General features: G+C 55.5%; 2 protein-coding genes across 3 annotated transcripts in view; one reads left to right on the top strand and one right to left on the bottom strand.

The window, feature by feature from the left end:
• Positions 1-19206, top strand: part of MYO15B (myosin XVB) — a 33522-nt gene extending 14316 nt beyond the window's left edge. The window contains exons 22-64 of the mRNA XM_023511197.1: positions 3759-3852; positions 4534-4590; positions 4917-4974; positions 5145-5275; positions 6833-6928; positions 7029-7264; positions 7349-7527; positions 7745-7817; positions 8235-8396; positions 8583-8692; positions 8772-8839; positions 8932-9013; positions 9189-9287; positions 9444-9553; positions 9637-9840; positions 9978-10056; positions 10192-10290; positions 10368-10626; positions 10746-10833; positions 10938-11157; positions 11575-11687; positions 11875-11934; positions 12546-12621; positions 12756-12874; positions 13081-13199; positions 13276-13417; positions 13605-13716; positions 13824-13990; positions 14371-14510; positions 14654-14714; positions 14810-14882; positions 15282-15358; positions 16319-16392; positions 16483-16598; positions 16691-16785; positions 16900-16977; positions 17066-17162; positions 17266-17411; positions 17614-17729; positions 18013-18146; positions 18292-18425; positions 18545-18685; positions 18827-19206. Of these exons, the coding sequence (XP_023366965.1) occupies positions 3759-3852; positions 4534-4590; positions 4917-4974; positions 5145-5275; positions 6833-6928; positions 7029-7264; positions 7349-7527; positions 7745-7817; positions 8235-8396; positions 8583-8692; positions 8772-8839; positions 8932-9013; positions 9189-9287; positions 9444-9553; positions 9637-9840; positions 9978-10056; positions 10192-10290; positions 10368-10626; positions 10746-10833; positions 10938-11157; positions 11575-11687; positions 11875-11934; positions 12546-12621; positions 12756-12874; positions 13081-13199; positions 13276-13417; positions 13605-13716; positions 13824-13990; positions 14371-14510; positions 14654-14714; positions 14810-14882; positions 15282-15358; positions 16319-16392; positions 16483-16598; positions 16691-16785; positions 16900-16977; positions 17066-17162; positions 17266-17411; positions 17614-17729; positions 18013-18146; positions 18292-18425; positions 18545-18685; positions 18827-18886 (4954 nt within the window). The 3' untranslated portion in view covers positions 18887-19206. The remainder of the gene's footprint in view (positions 1-3758; positions 3853-4533; positions 4591-4916; positions 4975-5144; positions 5276-6832; positions 6929-7028; positions 7265-7348; positions 7528-7744; positions 7818-8234; positions 8397-8582; positions 8693-8771; positions 8840-8931; positions 9014-9188; positions 9288-9443; positions 9554-9636; positions 9841-9977; positions 10057-10191; positions 10291-10367; positions 10627-10745; positions 10834-10937; positions 11158-11574; positions 11688-11874; positions 11935-12545; positions 12622-12755; positions 12875-13080; positions 13200-13275; positions 13418-13604; positions 13717-13823; positions 13991-14370; positions 14511-14653; positions 14715-14809; positions 14883-15281; positions 15359-16318; positions 16393-16482; positions 16599-16690; positions 16786-16899; positions 16978-17065; positions 17163-17265; positions 17412-17613; positions 17730-18012; positions 18147-18291; positions 18426-18544; positions 18686-18826) is intronic.
• An 88-nt stretch (positions 19207-19294) lies between these two features.
• The window catches only part of RECQL5 (RecQ like helicase 5), a 43488-nt gene continuing 42776 nt past the window's right edge, over positions 19295-20006 (bottom strand). For both annotated transcript variants that reach the window (XM_003786126.3, XM_012803137.2), the window contains one exon: positions 19295-19864. In XM_003786126.3, coding sequence (XP_003786174.1) covers positions 19764-19864 — 101 coding nt within the window. In that variant the 3' untranslated portion in view covers positions 19295-19763. The remainder of the gene's footprint in view (positions 19865-20006) is intronic.

Genomic DNA, 20006 nt, shown 5'->3' with positions numbered 1-20006 from the left:
AACCTCCAGCTCTTGGGCTTAGGCAATTCTCTTGCCTCAGCCTCCTGAGTAACTGGGACTACAGGCACCTGCCACAACACCTGGATATTTTTTGTTGCAGTTTGGCCAGGGCTGGGTTTGAACCTGCCACCTTTGATATATGGGACCAGCACCCTACTCACTGAGCCATAGGTGCTGCCCCAGAACTTTGGTCTTTTTCATGGCTGAATAGTGTTCCATTGTATGGACATGCCACATTTGATTTATCCATTCATCTATACATAGACATTTGGGTTGTTGCCACTATGAATATTGGTATACAAGTATCTAGTCTCTGTTTTCAAATAGTTGGGGTTTATACTACAAGTAGAATTGCTGGATCATACTGTAATTCTATGTCTAACTTTTTTTTCTTGAGACAGAGTCTCACTCTATAGCTCAGGCTAGAGTGCTGTGGTATCAGCCTAGCTCACAGCCACCTCAAACTCCTGGGCTCAAGTGATCCTCTTACCTCAGCCTCCTAAGTAACTGAGATGACTGACATTCACTACTACACCAACTAGTTTTTCTATTTTTAGTAGAGACAGAGTCTTGCTCTTGCTCAGGCTGGTCTCAAACTCCTGAGCTCAAGCAATCCACCCACCTCGGCTTCCCAGAGCACTAGGATTACCAGCATGAGCCATCGTGCCCTGTCTCTCTTTAACATTTTCAGGAGCTGCCAAACTGTTTTCCACTTTATATTTCTATAAAAAATGTACAAGAGTTCCAATTTCTCTTCATCCTTGCCAATACTTGCCATTTTCCATTTTTTAAATTATAGCCTTGCTAGTGGATGTGATGGGTGATCTCATGAGGCTTTTGATTTGCGTTCTGTCGTGACTGGTGGTGTTGAGCATCTTTTCACATGCTTCTTCTTTTTTCTTTTTTTGAGACAGAGTCTTATTATGTCACCCTCGGTAGAGTGCTGTGGCATCACAGCTCACAGCAACCTCAAAATCTTGGGCTCAAGTGATTCTCTTGCCTCAGCCTCCCACGTTCCTGGGATTACAGGTGCCTGCTACAATGCCTGGCTATTTCCTCTGTTGTAATTGTCACTGTTGTTTGGCAGTCTGGGTTCGAACTGCCAGCCCCAGTGTATGTGGCCGGTGCCCTAGCTGCTGAGCTACAGGTGCAGGTGCTGAGCCTCATGTGGTTCTTGGCCATGGGTGTATCTTCTTGGGAGAAATGTCTATTCAAGTCCTCTGCCTGGTTTTTAATTAGGTTGTCTTTTGTGGCTGAGTTCTTTATGTAGAAATTCTTTATATATTCTGGACATTAAGCTCTTACTGGCTCAGCGCCCATGGCTCAGTGAGTAGGGCCACTGGCCACATACACTGAGGCTGGAGATTTAAAGGCTGGCTGGGGCCTGCTAAAACAGCAATGACAACTGCAACCAAAAATAGCTGGGTGTGTGGCAGGCACCTGTAGTCCCAGCTACTCAGGAGGCTGAGGCAAGAGAATAGCTTAAGCCCAAGAGTTGCTGTGAGCTGCGATGCCACAAGGGTGACATAGTGAGACTCTGATTCAAAAAAAAAAAAAAAGCTCTTATCAAATACTATGGAATCTACAAATAGTCTCTGTGAGTTGTCTTTTCACTCTTCATGTGTGTTCTTTGATACACAAAAGTTTAGATTTATTTTTAAATGTTTGTCCTGCTCATGACTTCTTTGAGGAGTCTGGTCTTCTTACATCTGGAAATTTCTCAAAGACATTCTGTTTGCCCATCCCATTTGCCCATCCCATCTTCTAGGATCTCCTATTAGATTTTCAATGATGTTACTTTCTGGTGTATATATATTTTTAAGACAGAGTCTCACTTTGTCACCTTCAGTAGAGTGCTATGGCATCATAGCTCATAGCAACCTCAAACATTTGGGCTTAAACCATTCTCCTGCTTCAGCCTCCCAAATAGCTGGGACTACAGTTGTCTGCCACAATGCCTGGTTATTTTTAGAGATGAGATCTCTCTGACTCAGGCTGGTCTCAAACCCAAAGTGCTGGGATTACAGGCATGACCCAGCATGCCCAGCCTACTTTCTAATTTTTAAGTTCTGCTTCTTTTTTTTGAGACAGAGTCTCACTATGTCGCCCTTGATAGAGTGCCCCGGTGTCACAACTCACAGCAACCTCAAACTCTTAAGCTTAAGCAATTCTCTTGCCTTAGCCTCCCGAGTAGCTGGGACTACAGGTGCCCGCCACAATGACTAGCTATTTTTTGTTGCAGTTGTTTAGCTGGCCTGGGCCGGGTTCAAACCTGCCACCGGCAGTGTATGTGGCTGGCGCCGTAACCACTGTGCTACGGGCGACGAGCCTAAGTTCTGCTTCTTAAATAACATTAACATAACAGACTTTGTTTTAAATCCTTGAATCTATCAGTTCCTTAATCTTATTTTGGGGGCAGGTATTACATACAATAATCCTCATTTTATTTATTTATTTATTGTTTTGAGACAGAGGCTCACTTATATAGCCCTTGGTAGAGTGCCCTGGCATCACAACTCACAGCAACCTCAGACTCTTGGGCTTAAGTGATTCTCTTGCCTCAGCCTCCCAAGTAGCTGGGAGGGACTACAGGCACACACCACAACCCCTGGTTATTTTTTTGCTGCAGTTGTCATTGTTATTTAGCTGGCCCAGGCCAGGCTCAGACCTGCCACCCGTGGTGTATGTGGCTGGCCCAATAAGCACTGTGCTGTAGGCACGGAGCCAAGTTCTGCTTCTTAAATAATAGTAACATAACAGACTCTGTTTTAAATCCTTACATCTATCAATTCCTTAATCTTATTTTGGGGCAGGTATTATATACAGTAATCCTCATTTTACAGATAATGATAATGAAAATTAAAAAAAAATCCTCATTTTACAGATAATGAAAATAAACCATAGAGAGCACAGAAAGGAAACGTAACTCATCCAAGATCACAGTAACAAAGTATTAGAGGAATGATTTGACCCCAGGTAGTCTGGCTCCAGAGTCAGACCTTGCTCCCCTTGCTAAACAGCCTCCGATTTACTTCTTCTTTTTTTTGAGACAGAGTCTCACTTTGTCGCCCTTGGCATCACAGCTCACAGCAACCTCAAACTCTTAGGCTTAAGTGATTCTCTTGCCTCAGCCTCACGAGTAGCTGGGACTATAGGCGCCCACCACAATCCTCAGCTATTTTTTGCTGCAGTTGTCATTGTTGCCAGGACTGGGTTTGAACCCGCCACCCTTGGTGCATGTGGCTGGCGCCTGCTACGGGCACCAAGCCTGATTTACTTCTTTCATAGTGTCCTGCTCTTTTCTGGCTCTTCCTGTTAAGGATCCAGGGACTTCATTGTTCCAGAGTCAGAATTGTTGGTCTTTTTGCTGTTTTGTTTTGAGTCAGAGTCTCACTCTGTTGCCTCGGCCAGTGTGCAGTTGTGTCAGCCTAGCTCACGGCAACCTCAAATTTCTGGACTCAAGAGATCCTCCTTGCCTCAGCCTCCCAAGTAGAGGAAACTACAGGCACACCCACGATGCCCAGATGATTTTTCTATTTTTTGGTAGAGAAGGAAGTTCTGACTATGTTGCCCATAGTAAGGGCTAGTCCCTAACTTCTGACCTTCAGCAATTCTTCTGCCTCAGCCTCCCAAAGTGCTGGGATTATAGGTGTGAGCCAGCATCAGTTTTTACGTGAATGTCTAGGCTTAGGGGACTTGGGTGCCGGGCAGGAGGTGTAAGTTTGGACTCTTGGTTCCTGCCTTCTCACGGCATCCAGGAAGCGGTACCTCCAGCGGCGAGCAGCTCTGGGACAGCTGAACACCGTCCTTCTGGTGGCCCGGCCCCTGCTCTGGAGGCGACAAAAACAGCAGGTGTGGGCTTTGGTTGGGGCTGCTGGACTGGGGAAGCTCAGGATAGAGGCCAGGCAGCCTTAGCTGACAAGTTGGCCACATCTCAGTATTACCACACTCTCAGCCCACCTTCCTAAGGACTGTGGCCTCGGGGCCATCACTTGCTGGGCTCCTCCCTTTTCTCGCTGTGTGGTTGGGATCAGCCCCAGTGGGCTCTGTCTTCCTCCATTCCTGCTGGGTCCACCAGAGCCTGGCTCTTCCCTTCCTGCCTGGGGTTCCTGCCCATCCTTTCCAACCCTCCTTTGGGGCCCTTCTGCTCCCTTCTCTTGCCCAATGACTCCAATCTGAGAGCCATAAAGCAGCTCAAAGGTCGGTGCCCACAAGCTACCCCCTTTCTGGCCCCTCCCTGGCTGGACTTTGTCCCCTGGGACAATTCCTTCCCTTCTTCCTGTCCTCTTCCCAGTACCCTGGCAGACAGGCCTTGATGCCCAAAGTACTGAGGCTGGCGAGGAGTCTGGAGGGTGAGGGGCAGGTGGGGACCAATTGCCCTGCCAGGCAGCTGGCCCCGCCGGGTCTGTTCATCCTTTGCTGATGTCAGAGCCTCCTGGGGGCAGCAGGGGCAGCTGAACTATGGAGCTAGGGAGGACCCCCTAGAGGACTCCATACACAAGGCATTAGCTCTTCCTGCGTCCCCCCCAACAGCTTGGGCATTGGTGTGGCTGGCTTTCGGACAGAGTCTCGGGGAAAATGCCAAGCATGGTAGGTGGTCTGGGAGCTGGAGGAGTTCTATGCTGGGATATGAACGTGCTGAATGTGGCCTGGCTTGGCGGAAGGGTTCCAGGGTGTCACTGTGGGGTCTGTCCCTCAGGGATATCCACTATGCCGCCTAAGAGAAAACTGGGGTGCCTTTGGCACTCCAGGGCTCCTGGTTTCCCTCTCAGGGTCTTTGGGGCTCTCTAGTTGAGTGTCCAGTGTCAGAAAGCTTGGCCTTTGGAGGATTGTTTATAATCCTGGGGCTGAGGGGTTGCCCCAGATCCCCATGCCTCCTCCCTTGGTTCCTGGGTAAGTTGGTCCCCCCCCGCCAGGAGCTGGGGAGCTTGGAGATCCCGGCTGAGCTGGCCGTCATGCTGAAGACAGCAGAAGGTGAGTCTCATTGGTGCTTTTCCAGGATCCCTTCCCTGGTCCCTTTTCTCTGTGGTGGGTTTGTCTCCTATGGTCCAGGCCCCCTGAGCTCATTGCTAGGCTCCTGTCTGATGATAGGGGGGGTGTCAGGGCCTACACTACACCTGGCTGTCTCCCAATGTTGTTCCCAGGCCACCAGGATGCCCTGACTGGGAGCATCACCGAGTCTATGCCCCCTGAAGTCCCTGCTCGGCCCAGCCTGGTGCTCCCACCAGACATTGACCGGTTCCCCTTCTCCAGCTTCGTCTCCATCGGCTTTCAGGTGGACCCCCTGCCCATGCTCTTCTGCTGGCCCCAGCCATCCCCTTACATTGGCACCTGTTGGCGGAAGCCGTACCATTTTCCTCCTTCTCCACTTTTCCTCCTCCTTCTCCAATCACTGGGGCTTTGGATGCAGATGATTTGCTCTGAAAATATCCGTTGACTCAAAACACAGTATCTTGCCGTGTTGACATTCAGCATTGCCACACCCTTCCTACACCTGCAGTATCTCTCTGCCGCTGACGTCATGCCATTAAAGGATGTTTACTGACAAGGGAAACTGTCTAGGATATGGCACTGAATACAAAGGCAGGATTCAAACCTGCACATATAGTATGATCCTAATTTTGTTTAAAATCAACAGTAAAGAGGGTGTATACATCTAGGCATAGAAAGTAAAATGACAAAGAGACTAAGAGCTGGGCACAGCTGTGTACACCTGTAGCCCCAGCTTCTTGGGAGGCTAAGGCAGGAGGATCACTTGAAGCCAGGACTTGGAGACCAGCTTGGACAATATGGCAAGACCTCACCTCTTAAAAAAAGGCTTTAAAAAAATTAAGTGTTGGCTTGGTGCCTGTGGCTCAGGTGGCTAAGGTGCCAGCCATATACACCTAAGGTGGCGGGTTCGAATCCAGCCCAGGCCTGCCAAACAACAATGATGGCTGCAACCAAAAAAAATAGCCAGGCACTGTGGCGGGCACCTGTGGTCCCAGCAACTTGGGAGGCGGAGGCAGGAGACTCGCTTGAGCCCAGAGTTGGAGGTTGCTGTGAGCTATGCCACGGCACTCTACCGAGGGGGACAGCTTGAGGCTCTGTCTCAAAAAAAAAAAAAAAATTAGGTGTGCGTTGATGGTGGCACCTGTAGCTCAAAGAGGTAGGGCACTGGCCCCATATACCAACAGTGGCGGGTTCATACATGGCCCCAGCCAAATTGCAACAAAAAATAGCCGAGCATTGTGGCAGACACCTGTAGTTTTAGCTACTTGGGAGGCTGAGGCAAGAGAATCGCCTAAGCCCAGGAGTTGGAGGTTGCTGTGAGCTGTGTGACACCATGGCACTCTGCCAAGGGCAATTAGCAAGATTCTGTCTCTACCAAAAAAAAAAAAAAATAGGTGTGTGTAGTGGCATTGGCCTGCAGTTCTAGATACTTGGGAGGCTGAGGGAGGAGGATTGCTTGAGGTGAGGAGTTCAAGGCTGCTGTGAGCTATGAGTGCACTACCATATTCCAGTCTAGGCATCAGAGCAAGATCCTGTCTCTTAAAAGAGGCTAAATGTTAATTATGGTTTTCTCTGACAGTGAGATATTAAAGACTATTTCTACTTTCTTCTTTATCCTTTTCCATGTTTTCTGAGTTCTGTGTATATGGCTGTCAATTTTCTAGTCAAAATTGCATTGATTGATTGCAACTGATGCATGATTGATTGCAACTGATGCATTTCTGCAATTCCTTTGCATGCAGCCCTCTCCAGCCCCCGGGCAGGTCTCCTGTGGGGGTCCCTCAGGACTGTCTTCTAGCCGACCCCTCCTCAGGCACTGTGTCACCTTCTTCCCTTGCAGGAGCCATGCCTGCCCCGCCCAGGGCAGCCACTGGCCAAGCCTCTGACGCGGCTGGATGGCGAGAACCCTCAGCGTGCCCTGGACATCAACAAGGTGGTGAGTGGCCTATCAGAAGGGGACAAGGTGGCCCCTTGCAGGGACAGGATGGGCACATGGTAGCCCTGCATGTCCCATCCTTGCCACACTGTGTTGGCAGATACTGCGGTTCCTGGGGGACGGATCCCTGCCGTCCTGGCAGAGGCAGATCATGGGCACTTACCTGGTGCGGCAGGGGCAGCGCCAGATGGGGCTGCGGGATGAGCTCTTCAGCCAGCTCGTTGCCCAGCTCTGGCAGAACCCAGATGAGCAGCAGAGCCAGCGTGGTTGGGCCCTCATGGCCATCCTGCTAAGTGCCTTTCCCCCTACGGCAGCCCTACAGAAGCCACTGCTCAAGTAAGGGCTCTGGGGAGTAGGGACCTGGCAGGAGGGGCCAGCAAACTATCCCACCTCCACAGCAGCCTTGTGATGTCCCTACAGGTTTGTGTCTGACCAGGCCCCCACGGGCATGGCAGCACTGTGCCAGCACAAGCTGCTGGGGGCCATGGAGCAGTCACAGCTGGCGCTGGGGGCTGCTCGGACTCACCCACCCACCCAGCTGGAATGGATGGCTGGATGGCGGCGGGGCCGCATGACTTTGGACGTCTTCACCTTCAACGGTGATGGTCACCTCCTGCCAAGGCATCCCCAGGCCCACAGTAGGGCCAGCTAGCCCCCTCCTCTACCCTGAACCTCCTCCTCCCTTAGCCTTCCTCCTGCCTCCTGTTGGGTGACCGTGATCTCCCTTCTGTCTTGCTTGGGGACCCTGTGGGTCAGCAACCCCTTCTTGTCAGGTGGCCCTGCCACCCCTCAATCCTGTCCCATCCCACCCTGCAGAGGAGTGCTACTCGGCTGAGGTGGAGTCCTGGACTACGGGAGAGCAACTGGCCGGGTGGATCCTGCAGAGCAAGTATGTGGTCTGGGAGGGGGCCAGTGTGGCCAAAGCTGACCATCGTCCTGTACTTCTGCTGCCTCCTTGATCCCCCAGCTCTCTGTCCCCAAGTGCCCCCAAGGGGGTACCCCCAAGTGTGAGTGTCAGTGGGCAGGGTCCAGATTGTAGACACAGATGGGAAACAAGGTGTGGAGAACAAGTGAGGGGTGTGCGAGCACCTGGGCTCTAATCCAACAGGGAAGTAGCTGTAGCATTGGCACTGATGTCTACACACAGGGCATGTGGTGCCGACGGAGGAGAGCTGTCCTTGCTGTGGAGAGAGGCACTCCCAGGGCTGCCCTTCCTTCCCCACCCCACACTCTTTGGTCCTTGCCTTTTTACGATGGCCACCTGCCTCACTGACCACCCCCCACTCCATGCCCCTGTCCCACCCAGAGGCCTGGAGGCGCCACCCCGTGGCTGGTCCATGTCACTGCACTCCAGAGACACATGGCAGGACTTGGCTGGCTGCGACTTTGTGCTGGATCTGATTGGCCAGACGGAAGACCTGGGGGACCCAGCTGGTCCATGCAGCTACCCCATCAGTCCCCTTGGCTCGTAGGTGCCTTCCTCTCATGCCTGTTCTGCCCCTGCTGGTGACCTCCGTGGCTACCTTGTCATACCCACGGGCTCACAGGAACGGCGGCAAGTCCGGCCTTCCCACCTGCCGGGCAACCCCCACAGCAGCTTCCACCTCTTGCCTGAGTCCAGGTACCCCTTCAGCTTGCCCTCCTGTTCCTACAGAGCTGAGGCCATCCCCCCTGCCCCTACTGTCCAGGCCCCCTCGCTGCCCCCAGGACCTCCCCCAGGTCCAGCCCCGACATTGCCTAGCAGGAGCCACACAGGTAAGACCAGTGTGGGCACCTGAGGTTGGTGGAGCATCGGCAGCCCCATACCCCTGGCGGCTTCACCAATCCTCTCCCTGCCCTGCAGGCAAGGCCGGGAGCCTGGATGGATTCCTAGAGCACCTTTTTGAACCAGTCCTCTCACCAGGCCTCAGGGTGAGTCTCCTGCACACCCTACAGACCCCTGCTCCTGCCTCTTGCACTTTTTCCATCTTCTGGCTCTGACCCTGTGACCATTGTCCCTTCAGGATCTAGAACAAGGCTGGGATCTAAGTGGCCGCATGAAGGGAGGTGGTGCCATGGGACCCATGCAGCAGGGCTACCCCATGGGTAAGTGTGGGGCTCACGTCCCATCCAGGGCCTCCGAGCTCCCCCTACCCCCCAGGCAGCTGTAATTGGTGCTCTGGCCAGCACCTGGGGGTCAAGGTTCTTCTCTTTGCTTGGGCTGGAAGGAGACCATATGTGGCCCAGGTAGGGACTAACATGGAGGGCCCCATTCCCCTAGTGTACCCAGGAATGATGCAGATGCCTGGATACCAGCCAGCTATGATGCCTGCACCCATACCCATGATGCCAGCCATGGGCGCAGGCCCTGCCATGCCAAGTAAGGCTGGGCTGGGGCACTGGTGTCCCTTCTCAAGAGAGCAGTTGTCATTTCTGGGACTGGATGGGGAGCATCCTCCCAGGAGTCCAGAGTGCACAGTGGGTGGAGGGCCTTGAGCCTGGCTATGGCTCTAATTCACTCTGGCTACCCTGGCAGCCATGGTGGTGCCACCACAGCCACAGCCGCAGCCATTGCTCCCTAGCCTGGATGCGAGGCAGCTGGCAGTCCAGCAACAGAACTTCATCAACCAGCAGGCGCTGATCCTGGTGAGGGCACAACACCCCAGGGCTGGGGAGGATAGGTCTAAGGGAGAGGAGTCTATACTGACTCATCACCCTTCCCCCTTCAGGCCCAGCAGATGACCACCCAGGCCATGACCCTGTCCCTGGAGCAGCAGACGCAGCAGCGCCAGCGCCAGCACCAGCAGCAAGCTGAAGCCTTGAGGGCTGCATCTCAGACCCCACCTATAGCTATCACACCCAAGCCCAAGAAGCCCCCTGCTCCCCGGGAAGAGCCAGAGCGTGAGCTGGAATCGGGGGGCACCTACCTAAGGGTGAGGAACTGAACCCTCAAACAGGGATGCCAGGGTTGGGTGAGGGGTATGGGTAGGTGAGCCCAGGCCCTCAGGCCCAGTGGGGTGTCATGTGTGGCTGGCTATGGCTGTTCTTCCCTTCTGCCTCTTGTCAGGAGGGGATCTCAGAGGAGGCAGAAGATAGGTCCCTGCACCCCAGAAGCTTCCAGCAGAAACGGGACTATTTCCAGAAGATGGGTGAGGGTGCTGGGGAGTCCCATGCAGAAACTTGGCCAGTGCTCCTAACCTGGGCCAGGGGGTGTGGCCCATCCAGGATCCCAAATGGGCAGGCTGGTGCCAACACTAGTAACCACGAAGGCATGGTACTTACAGGGCAACAGCAGATCAAGGTGAAGGCATTGAAGCCTCCTGCCAAGGTCCAGATCCCCCAGAGGGAGGAACAGGAGGAGCAAGAAGAGGAGCCAAGAACAGGTGCAGCAGCAGGGGTAGGCAGGGGCCTGGGGCTGCTGTGCTCTGCAGTGTTTAATGTCTTTCCTCTTCCCTGTCAGTGCTGTCCCCTCCTCCTCCCCCCGCAGTGAAGAAGCGTTCGAAACAAGGTGAGACCAAAGCTGCAAAAGAGGCTGAAGCTGAGCCAGCCGGAGAGGCAGGATCTGGCCATGATCAAGAGCGAACCCAGGGCAGGGCGCTCATGGTGCAAAGCTTGGTCCACACATCCCAGCGGCCTGAACCCAGCAAGGAAATTCGCAACATCATCCGCATGTACCAGAGCCGCCCAGGCCCCGTGCCTGTGCCTGTGCAGCCATCCAGGTGGGCCCACAGGGAGGTGGCCCCAGGGGGAAGTGGCCCCCAGGGGCAGCTGACTAGGGCTCTTCCACTCCCCAGGGAATCATCCCATGGAACTAGTTACCACTTCTTTCTCCCACAAGGCCTCTCAAAACTTTCCCAAAGAAAAATGATCCTAAGGATGAGGCTCTGGCCAAGCTGGGAATCCATGGTGCCCACTCATCCCCTTCGGTGAGCTCCCCGTCCTGTCCCCTCCAGGGCAGTTGGAGGCTCTCTGGGGCAAACTTGGCCTTGCTCCTAGACTCAGTCCCTGTGCTTTCTCTGTGCCCCACCAGACGATGTCCCCCAGCCCAGGGAAGAGCCCACCACCTACTGTAGCTCCTCGACCCAAAGCCCTACCACAGCCTGGGCCTTCCAGCTCCATCAAGGAAAAGCAGGGGCCCCTTCAGGACTTGTTTGGCAAGAACATGCCCACTACCCGGGCACCCCAACCTCCACCAGCACCCCCACTGTCTCTGCCTGAGGACCCAGGGGCCCCTTCAGCTGAGCCTCGTGGTAAGGAACCCCTTACCCTTACCCCTTGTGTGTCATGCTTCTTGGCACCCATGGCTGAATCCATTTCTTCATAGCTGAGGTCAGCTGCTCAGGCTTCCGGACTTTGGAGCCCCAGCTTCCACAGTCCTGCCCAGGGCAGGGTCTGGCACCGAAGGACTGTCACACACAGGGTGTTGTCTTCAATGTAGGGCTAACAGCTCTATGGGGAATTTAGTGGCCCTGGCTGATGTGGTCATAGAGGCCATGAGCCTCAGGGAAAATTTAAGTCTGGGAGTGAAGGCAGAAGTGAGCCAGGTAGAAGTTGGGAAAGTGGAACCCTCAGAGGCTCCAGGGCTGAGGGTCTCCCCTCTGTGGGCTCTAATTGTCCTGGCTCTGCCAGCCACTCACCTGAGGCTCTTTGCCTCCTTCCCTTCCCAGGCTTGATGGAGCCTATGGGGGACCAGAGCACCTCCACCCAACTACTTGTGCCCTCTGCCAGCGTGAGCTTCTCCTACACCAGTGCACCTTGGAAGTTATTCCTACGCAAGGAGGTGGGGCCTTGGCCTGGCCCCTTTGGGCTGGTAGGGAAGTGGTGGGTTGTGGGCATCCCAGCCTGGGACTCCAGCATCCTTTCACAGCCCACCTGCTCAAGGCTGATTTTCCAGGCTGAAGAGGGTGGAGGCAGGGTGGGCAGGGGCACCAGACCCCTGATCTTGGCTTTTCCATGCCCCGCTCTAGGTGTTCTATCCACGGGAGAACTTCAGCCACCCCTACTGCCTCCAGCTCCTCTGTGAGCAGGTGAGAGCCTGGCCTACCTTCTTCCCTGCAACAATTGCAGACAGGCTGCATTCCCATCTAACACTTTCATCTAACACCTGGGCTAGGCATAGGGCACGGTGGCAGCCAGCACTTAGGGGACACATCCTGTGTATCCATCCCTGCCTTCATTCACTTAAGCTTCATAACATCCTTGAGATGTGGGCATCATTATTAAACTAGTTTTAGAGATGAGGCTTAAAAGCAGAATAGAGACAGCATAGAGCACAGGCCCTGGCACACAGTAGGTGCTTAGAAGTGGCTGTTCCTTTGTTCCCTCTGGATGTTCCCAGGAGTGCCTCACCCTCACCCCCACCCAGTCCTGTTCCTTTGGGGCAGCTTATCTCACTGACCCAATATGGTCATGGTGGGGTCTCTGGGCAGTGAAGGGGACAGGGGACAAGTGAGATAGAAGCCCTCCTTCCCTCCCTGCTCTGCCCAGACCCTCTGCTAAGACAGACAAGCCTCAGGGAGCTGCTCCCTGTGGGGTCAAAACACCTCTGTTGGACTCTCCAGCTCTTCCCTGTGGGTGCTGCTCTAGGGGTGGGCTCTGGCCTCAGGTCCTAGTGGTGACCACTTGGCTTTGCCCCCAGATCCTACGGGACACCTTTGCTGAGTCCTGCATCCGGATCTCCCAAGATGAACGGCGTAAAATGAAAGACCTGCTGAGTATGGGTCCAAGGACCTTGGAGTCAGGAGCCTGAGTGGCGGGGGCCAGGCCTGTCCTAAGGGAAGGATCAGCCATGGGAACAAACTCTGGGCCTTCCTTTTGAGGACAGCCTGGGTCTCTTTCCTGCCTGCAGGAGATTTGGAAGTGGGCCTAGACTCTCTCGCCACTGCTGAAGACAATGTCAAGAAACGCATCGTGGTGGCTGCTCGGGACAAATGGGCCAATTACTTCTCCCGCATCTTTCCAGCCTTGGTCTGTGGTGCTGGGGGTAGGGGCAATAGGTGGGGCAGCCTCCAGTCTGGACCCCAAGGCATGCAGGCTCAGGCCCACTGTAGACAAGAGGAGAGCATGGGGAGGGGGCAAAGGAAAAAGAAAGCCCAGCCACTGTCCCCGAGCAGCTCTTCTTGGGCAGCAGCAGACCTCAAGAGCCTTCCTGTGACCCACCACCTTCCTGGCAGGGTGAGAGCGGCAGTGATGTGCAGCTGCTAGGTGTGTCCCACCGGGGCCTGAGACTGCTCAAGGTGTCCCACGGCCCCAGCTTCCACCCTGACCAGCTGAAGACGCTCTGCTCATATAGGTGACCTGACCTAGAGCCTGGGGTGGGTGGTGGGCAGTGGCAAGCTGGCTCCAGCTCATTCCCCACCTGTGTACAGCTTTTCAGAGGTGCTGGGGGTGAAGTGCCCAGGTGGCTCCACCCTGGAGCTGTCACTGAAGAATGAACAGCTGATATTGCACTCAGCCAGGGCGACAGCCATCAAGACCATGGTTGAGCTATTCCTGAATGAGCTCAAGAAGGCAAGGGAGGCTGCCAGGAGCTAGGCGGGGCCAGGCGGGTGGCTCCCCCCATGCTGGGTATCTCCTGTCTGGTTTCCCTGGGGTAGGGGTAGAAGGGAAGGCCAGTGGTGGGAGCAGGAGGGGTGGGCAGGACAGGGAGGCACAGGCAGGCTCCATCCTCCCTGGCTACTCACCCACCCACCCACAGGACTCGGGCTATGTCATTGCCCTACGTAGCTACATCACGGATGACTGCAGCCTCCTCAGCTTCCACCGCGGTGACCTCATCAAGCTATTGCCAGTGGCCACGCTGGAACCAGGTATGGCAGCAGGTCAGCAAAGGTTGCTGTGGCAGGGTGGGCATCCGATTGGTGGAGCCAGTCGAGAGGCCCAGGTGGGTGAGCCACCAAACTTGGGATGCCTTTAGGTTGGCAGTTTGGCTCTGCTGGAGGCCGCTCCGGACTTTTTCCCACTGACATGGTGCAGCCGGCTGCTGCTCCTGACTTCTCCTTCTCATCAGAGCAGAGGAGCCAGCACAAAAGTCACTTGCAGCTTGGGGAGCCAGGGCTGGCTCAGTGGGACAGGGCCTTGGAGGTGAGGATGATGGGAGAGGCAGGGGCGAGACTTCCCTAGGAGTGGAGAAAGGACAGGGCGTGATTGCCCCAGAGGCTGCTGGGAGCCAGGACCACCTGCTGCCTGCCTCCAGTAGCCTAGGGGGCAGTATCTGCTGCTGTCCTCTCTGGATTGCTTGTCTCATGGTCCAAGTGAGACTGTGCTCTCTCTGCGGGCAGGGTCTGGGCTGTGTACCCCTCCCATCCCATGTGGCACTTAGTTCATGACATACAAGACACTCAATAGCTGACCTTCCTGGGTGCTGGTTTTGCTCTTCTTGGGTCTTGCTGGGTGGGGTTGTGGCAGGGCCCCTGGGACAGGCTATGGGCACTTGGGTGGCACCACGTTTCCTATACTCCTAGCACCCTGCTCCAGCGCACAGTGATAACTCAGAGGCCACCAGCCTGCCTTCGTCCATGGCCTACGCCTCTCTATCCACTGACTCCCATAGCTACACCATGCAGGAATTTGCCCTGCGCTACTTCAGAAAGCCTCAAACCTTGTGAGTGCCCTGGGCCAATGCCCGCCTGTCCTCATCTTCCTTGCTCAGAGCTGCCAGGCCAGTGTTCCTACCACCTTCCCAAAACAGCTGGGATAAAGGTGGGGAACCAAGCAAGCAGGGCTGTCTCCCTTCTGCTCCCACAGGTTGGACCTGACAGGTGGAGCTGAGGCGAAGGCTGTGGCCAGCCTAGTGCAGCACAGCAAGGTAAGGGCAGAGGTGGGGGGGGGGGATCTGGCCAGTGGACATGCCCCCCAGTCTCCAGGGACCTCAGATCTACATTGCTGCCCACCTGGCTATAGGTTCCTATCCAGGAATCTCTCATCAGCCTTAGTGATGAGGACACGAGCAGGCAGGCTGTGACCAGCTTTAAGGGTGAGTGACTTTGGCATCCTGGGTCCCCATGTCTGTAGTGGCACAGACGTAGGCACCTGGTCCCCTTGCTTGAGCTCTGTCTGACTCTGCTCCCATCTACCAACTCAGGGAAGCTCGCTGGCGGTTCCTACATCCGATGGCCCTCATCCACCCCTACTTCCACCCAAAGGTTGTGTGGAGTGAATGAGCCCAGCCAACTCTATGCACTATGTGTGGTCTTGGGCAACCATAGAGTCTCTCCAAGCCTTAGTTTCCATATGGGTTGTGCTGGGCCCTCAGCCCCACTGGACTCCATGCATTTGTGAGGCATCAGAGATGGCAGGTGAAGGCCCTGTATTGCAATAGCATAAACCAGGGCTAGCCCTAGCCAGCCTGCCATGCTTTTTATCCTGCCTACAGCCCTGATGCAATTTATGGGTGACCAATCCAAGCCCTGGGGCAAGAACGAGCTGGATCTGCTCTATAAGCTGCTGAAGGTGAGCCGGGCTGTGTACTGGGGCAGAGGCCATGAGCCACCATGCCAGGCAGAGCTCGCAGTAAGATAGCCAGGAAAGGTGCACCATGTCTGAAGGGAAAGGTGCCATGAGAATAAGAAAGCAGGGGGAGGGTGCTACTGTGGGAGTGAAGGAGGAGTCACAAGCACTGGGGGACAGAGACAATTCTGATGAGGAGGTAAGCCCAGCACTGTCACGCACCAGCAAGGCTAGGGTGGTTGGAGCCAAGCAAATGAGGGCAAGCGTGAAGGGAAGGTTGAAGGTCTAGGTCATGGCTGGCCTTGCAGCTGTCATGGGCCTTTGATCTGAGAGAGAGGGGAAGCCACTGGAGTATTCTGAGGAGAGACTTGGTTTACATCTTCCAGGGTCACTTTGGCAGTTGTTCTAAATTCTGTGGGTTTTAAGGGGAAAAGGTCCCAGGTGAGATGGAGCTGGTCTGGGCTCGAGATAGCAGGAAGGGGAGAGATAGGAAGATTCCGAGCCAAAGGGTTGGCTGACCACCTGCATGTGGGGGTGAAAAGGCCAAGGCAATGACTGTCATCCACACACAGCAGGTCTGGGCTGGTGGGGGAATCTGTGTTGAACACATGAGATCTGAGACCTCAGATTTCTGAGTGAAGGGTTCTGGGGTTCAAGGGTATCATCAGATGGCAGCAGCTGAGACCATCAGGGAGAGAGGTTCAAGAGTATGGCAATGCTTAGAGGTCAAGGAGATAGAGTGGGACCAGCAAAGATGACTTAAGACTAATCAGAGAAGCAGAGAAGAGAAAGTGGCTCAAAGAAAGTGACCAGTCTAGCAGATGCTGTTAAGCTGAGACAAAGATGGAGAGGACCCCTGGGATGTTACCTTGACTCAGTTCCAGCGCATAAGTGTCAGCAGGATTTCCCCGGGGCTTCATACCTACCTGCACCGCAGCTCTGCTGCCCTTCCTGTCCCCACAGCTGTGCCAGGAGGAGAACTTAAGAGATGAGATTTACTGCCAGGTCATCAAGCAGGTCACAGGACACCCCCGGCCGTGAGTGGAGACCGGGAGGGCAGCTTCTGGGGGCAGAATGGGTGCTGCAGTCTGGTCATTGGCCTGAAGCCCAGGCTCTCTACCCTGCAGGGACCACTGTGCTCGAGGCTGGAGCTTCCTCAGCCTCCTCACAGGCTTCTTCCCTCCGTCAACCACGTTGATGCCCTATGTGACCAAGTTCTTACAGGATTCTGGCCCCAGCCAAGGTGCCTGGGGCAGGGGGGCTTCTAGGACCAGGAACTTAGCTGACTGGAGAGGGGCTAGGGCACACTATGACCCCAACCTGACTTCTCTGCAGAGCTGGCCCAGAGCAGCCAGGAACACCTGCAGCGCACAGTCAAATATGGGGGCCGCCAACGGCTGCCCCCACTGGAGGAAATGCAAGCTTTCTTGGTACTGGGGCTGGTAGTTGGGCATTGTGGGACTCCCTGGGGCAGGAGGCAGTATCTATAGTAGGGCTGAGACTTCTGCCCATTAGTGGACTAACCTTGTAACCTGCCTTGGCAGAAAGGTCAAGCTGTCCGTGAGCTTCTAATACACCTGCCTGGGGGGACGGATTACAAGATGAATATCCGGACTTTCACGGTGAGCACAGGGGCCACACTGGAAGAGACTATGGGCCTCAGCCCTGGGTCTTCCCTCCCTCTCACCACAGACCTGTCCAAATGGCCAGGTGGCAACAGAGGTGCTGGAGGAGCTGTGCAGACAGATGGGCATCACAGAGCCCCAGGAAGTGCAGGAATTTGCCCTCTTCCTCATCAAAAGGGAGGGTGAGCTGGTGGGGCAGGGTGAGCTGGGGGGTAGGGTGGGGCTCTCCTGCCTGGGGGCTGGGGCAGCAGGATAGAGACAGCTGGGACCTGGCTCCTTGTGCAGGTGAGCTGGTACGGCCCCTCCGGCCCGGTGAGTACCTCAACAATGTGATGGTGAACCCACATGTGAGCCTGCACAGCCGGCGGCTGGGCTGGGAGACCCCACTGCACTTTGACAACCCCACCTATGTCAGCACCCACTACAGCCAGGTCAGCAGCAGAGGGTGGGAGATGGGGTGAAGTGGGGGGCAGCTGCAGCTCAAGGTACAAGTTCCTGCCTGAGTGACTTCCAAGCCCCCTTCCCAAGAGGCTGTGGGTCTGTGGTGGCTGGTAGCAAGCATGGGCTTGTGTCCCAGAGGCCGCTGATAGGGGCTCTGGGGCACAGCTGTCCCCCTCATGGCCCTGCCCTCAGGTGCTGCGGGACTACCTTCAGGGGAAGCTGCGGGTCAGCGCCCAGGCAGATGCTGAGATTGCCAGGCTGGCTGCCCTGCAGCACCTCAGCAAGGACAAAAAGACACCCCCCTCAGAGTGAGTGGGTGCTCACCCCCCCACGCTCCTAAAACTCCTTTTGTCTCACATCCAGCCCAACCTCCCCCCAGCCTCCTGTGAGGTCAAGGCCACTGGAATGGTACCCTTACTGGCCCTAACCACACTGGCCTAGAACAGCAGGGGCTGTAGACGCCTGTCCTTTCCACCCAACTGAGCTCCTCCAGGGTGGGGCCCTCACCTCAGTCAGCCTTATTCACAAAAGGCACTGTTGGCACAGGTGGTTAGTGGTCACAGGCCAGACTGACCTAGACTGTGTCTCTAGGCAAGACCTGCTGGCTTACATTCCAAAGCCGCTGCAATGGGGGGTGAGTGTGACCACCATAAAGGGTCTGATGGGCCAGGAGCTGAGACAGCTGCAAGGACAGAGCTCCCAGGAAGCACAGATCAGCTTCATTGGTGGGTCCGGGGCAGGAGGTTGCTGGGATAGAGGGACTAAGAGGCTTCTTCACCCATCCTGTCCCTCTCACCTGACCTGGGGCAAGCAGGGCAGGTTCCAGAGCCCCCGCAGTCAGAACCTCTGACTGACCCTCTTACCCCACAGAGGCTATGCGCCAGCTACCCCTCTTTGGCTACACCATCTATGTGGTGCTGCGGGCGAGTGAGCTGACCCTACCCGGACCCTCCCTCCTGGGGCTCAACCACCAGCACCTCCTCCTTATGGACCCCAGTTCTCAGGTGGGCAAGGGTCCCGCCACAGAGCTGGCCTGGAGACCCTCAGGCCATTCCCCTCCTACCACCCACACTGACTCCTTCCCTGGAGAGGAGCCAACCTCTGCCGTCTCTGCTGCCCCCAGAAACCGCTGTGCTCCATCAGCCTGAAGAGCCTGCATCGGCTCCACCTGCTGAGCCCACAGGAGGTAGGAGGCACCCCTGGCCTGGAACTCAACTATGGCTCAGCTGACAACCCCCAGACCACCTGGTTTGAGCTGCCACAGGTAAGTGTACAGGCTTCTGATCACCCTGGGAAGGTGGAGGCAGGTGCCTTGCTCCAGCTCTGGTGTGTAGCTGCTCCCCCATAGCAGTAGGGTAGAAAGCTGGCTGGGGGAGCCAGTCTCAGCGTGCTTTTCCCTGGACAGGCCCAGGAGCTGCTGAACACCATCCTCTTCTTCCTGGACAGCACCTGTTCCATTGAGTAGCCCGGCCTCAACTGAGTGGGATGGGGTGGAGACGAGGAAGAGGCCTCTCCCTGGCGCGAGTTTCAACCACATGGTCTGCCTTGGATGCCATCAAGTCATTCTGGTTTGGGCTTTACTGCTTGGCCCTGTTCTGGAAACTGACACAGCACAGCCAGCTTGCCCAAGTGGAGGCACAGGCTGGAACAGTGTCACCAACCGGGGAGGGAAAACAGCCAGGCTCTCTGGGGGGCCTGGTTCTGGGGTGAAGGCTGCAGGAGCTCAGGCTGGGATCAGATGTTGCCAGTCTGGGGGAGATGTCCACCCACGCCAGCCTCCCACCTAGACTCCACATTAGCATAAGTCCAGGCCTAGAAGGAGCTGCCAAGGAAATAAAACTCTCATGAGAAAAGGGCTGTGTGTACACATGCATGTGAGAACAAACGGACTTTATTCCTCTTATAAACATTTTGGGTGGCCTGGCCTTCCCGACCAGGAGCTGCGCAGGGAGCACAGTCTGGCTGCAGCCCCTGTACCCACAAGCTCTGCTCCTGGCTCAAGGCTGACATCTTCAGGGCTGGAGGGGGCTCCCCTGAGTAGGTCCCAATACCGTGACAAGGTGGGCAATGTCCCTGGCTTAAAACTTGTTAAATACAAGACGTAAAGGAGCACTCCTCCTTCCGTTGGCAGGAGCCACATCACCTGGCACCTTCTTACTGGGCATCTGGCACAGAAAAGGTGGGCTGACCTAGATTTGGGAGGTATCTGGGGCCATCCCTAAAGCAAGATGTGGTTAGATGAAAGGACCCTGAGAAAAGACGATGGCTCTGGCATCTGCAGATCCAGGATGGCCCACAGTAGAGTCTGCAGGAGGACATGGACCTGCCCAGCTAGCAGGTGGTCATCTCTGTGGGACACACAGGCCATGCCAGTCAGCTTCACTCTCACACCGGGCGCGGCCATGGAAAAAGTGCTTGATGAGGTTCTGGGCTGCATCTTTCACTACAGATTTGGGATGAGGAGACATGAGGATCACTCTTGGGCTCCTTTTCACTGGCCTCCTCCCCTCCTTGTGGAAAACTGGGCTCTAGTACTAGCTGGCTCCCTGTAGCCCATCCCACCTGCTGCTGGGTGTAGGAAGAAG

This window comes from Otolemur garnettii, unplaced genomic scaffold, assembly GCF_000181295.1.
Source record: "Otolemur garnettii isolate 467f Iridium unplaced genomic scaffold, OtoGar3 scaffold00018, whole genome shotgun sequence".
Classification (NCBI taxonomy): domain Eukaryota; kingdom Metazoa; phylum Chordata; class Mammalia; order Primates; family Galagidae; genus Otolemur; species Otolemur garnettii.
The sequence above is the reverse complement of the archived record's forward strand: the minus strand, read 5'-3'. Positions and strand labels throughout refer to the sequence as shown.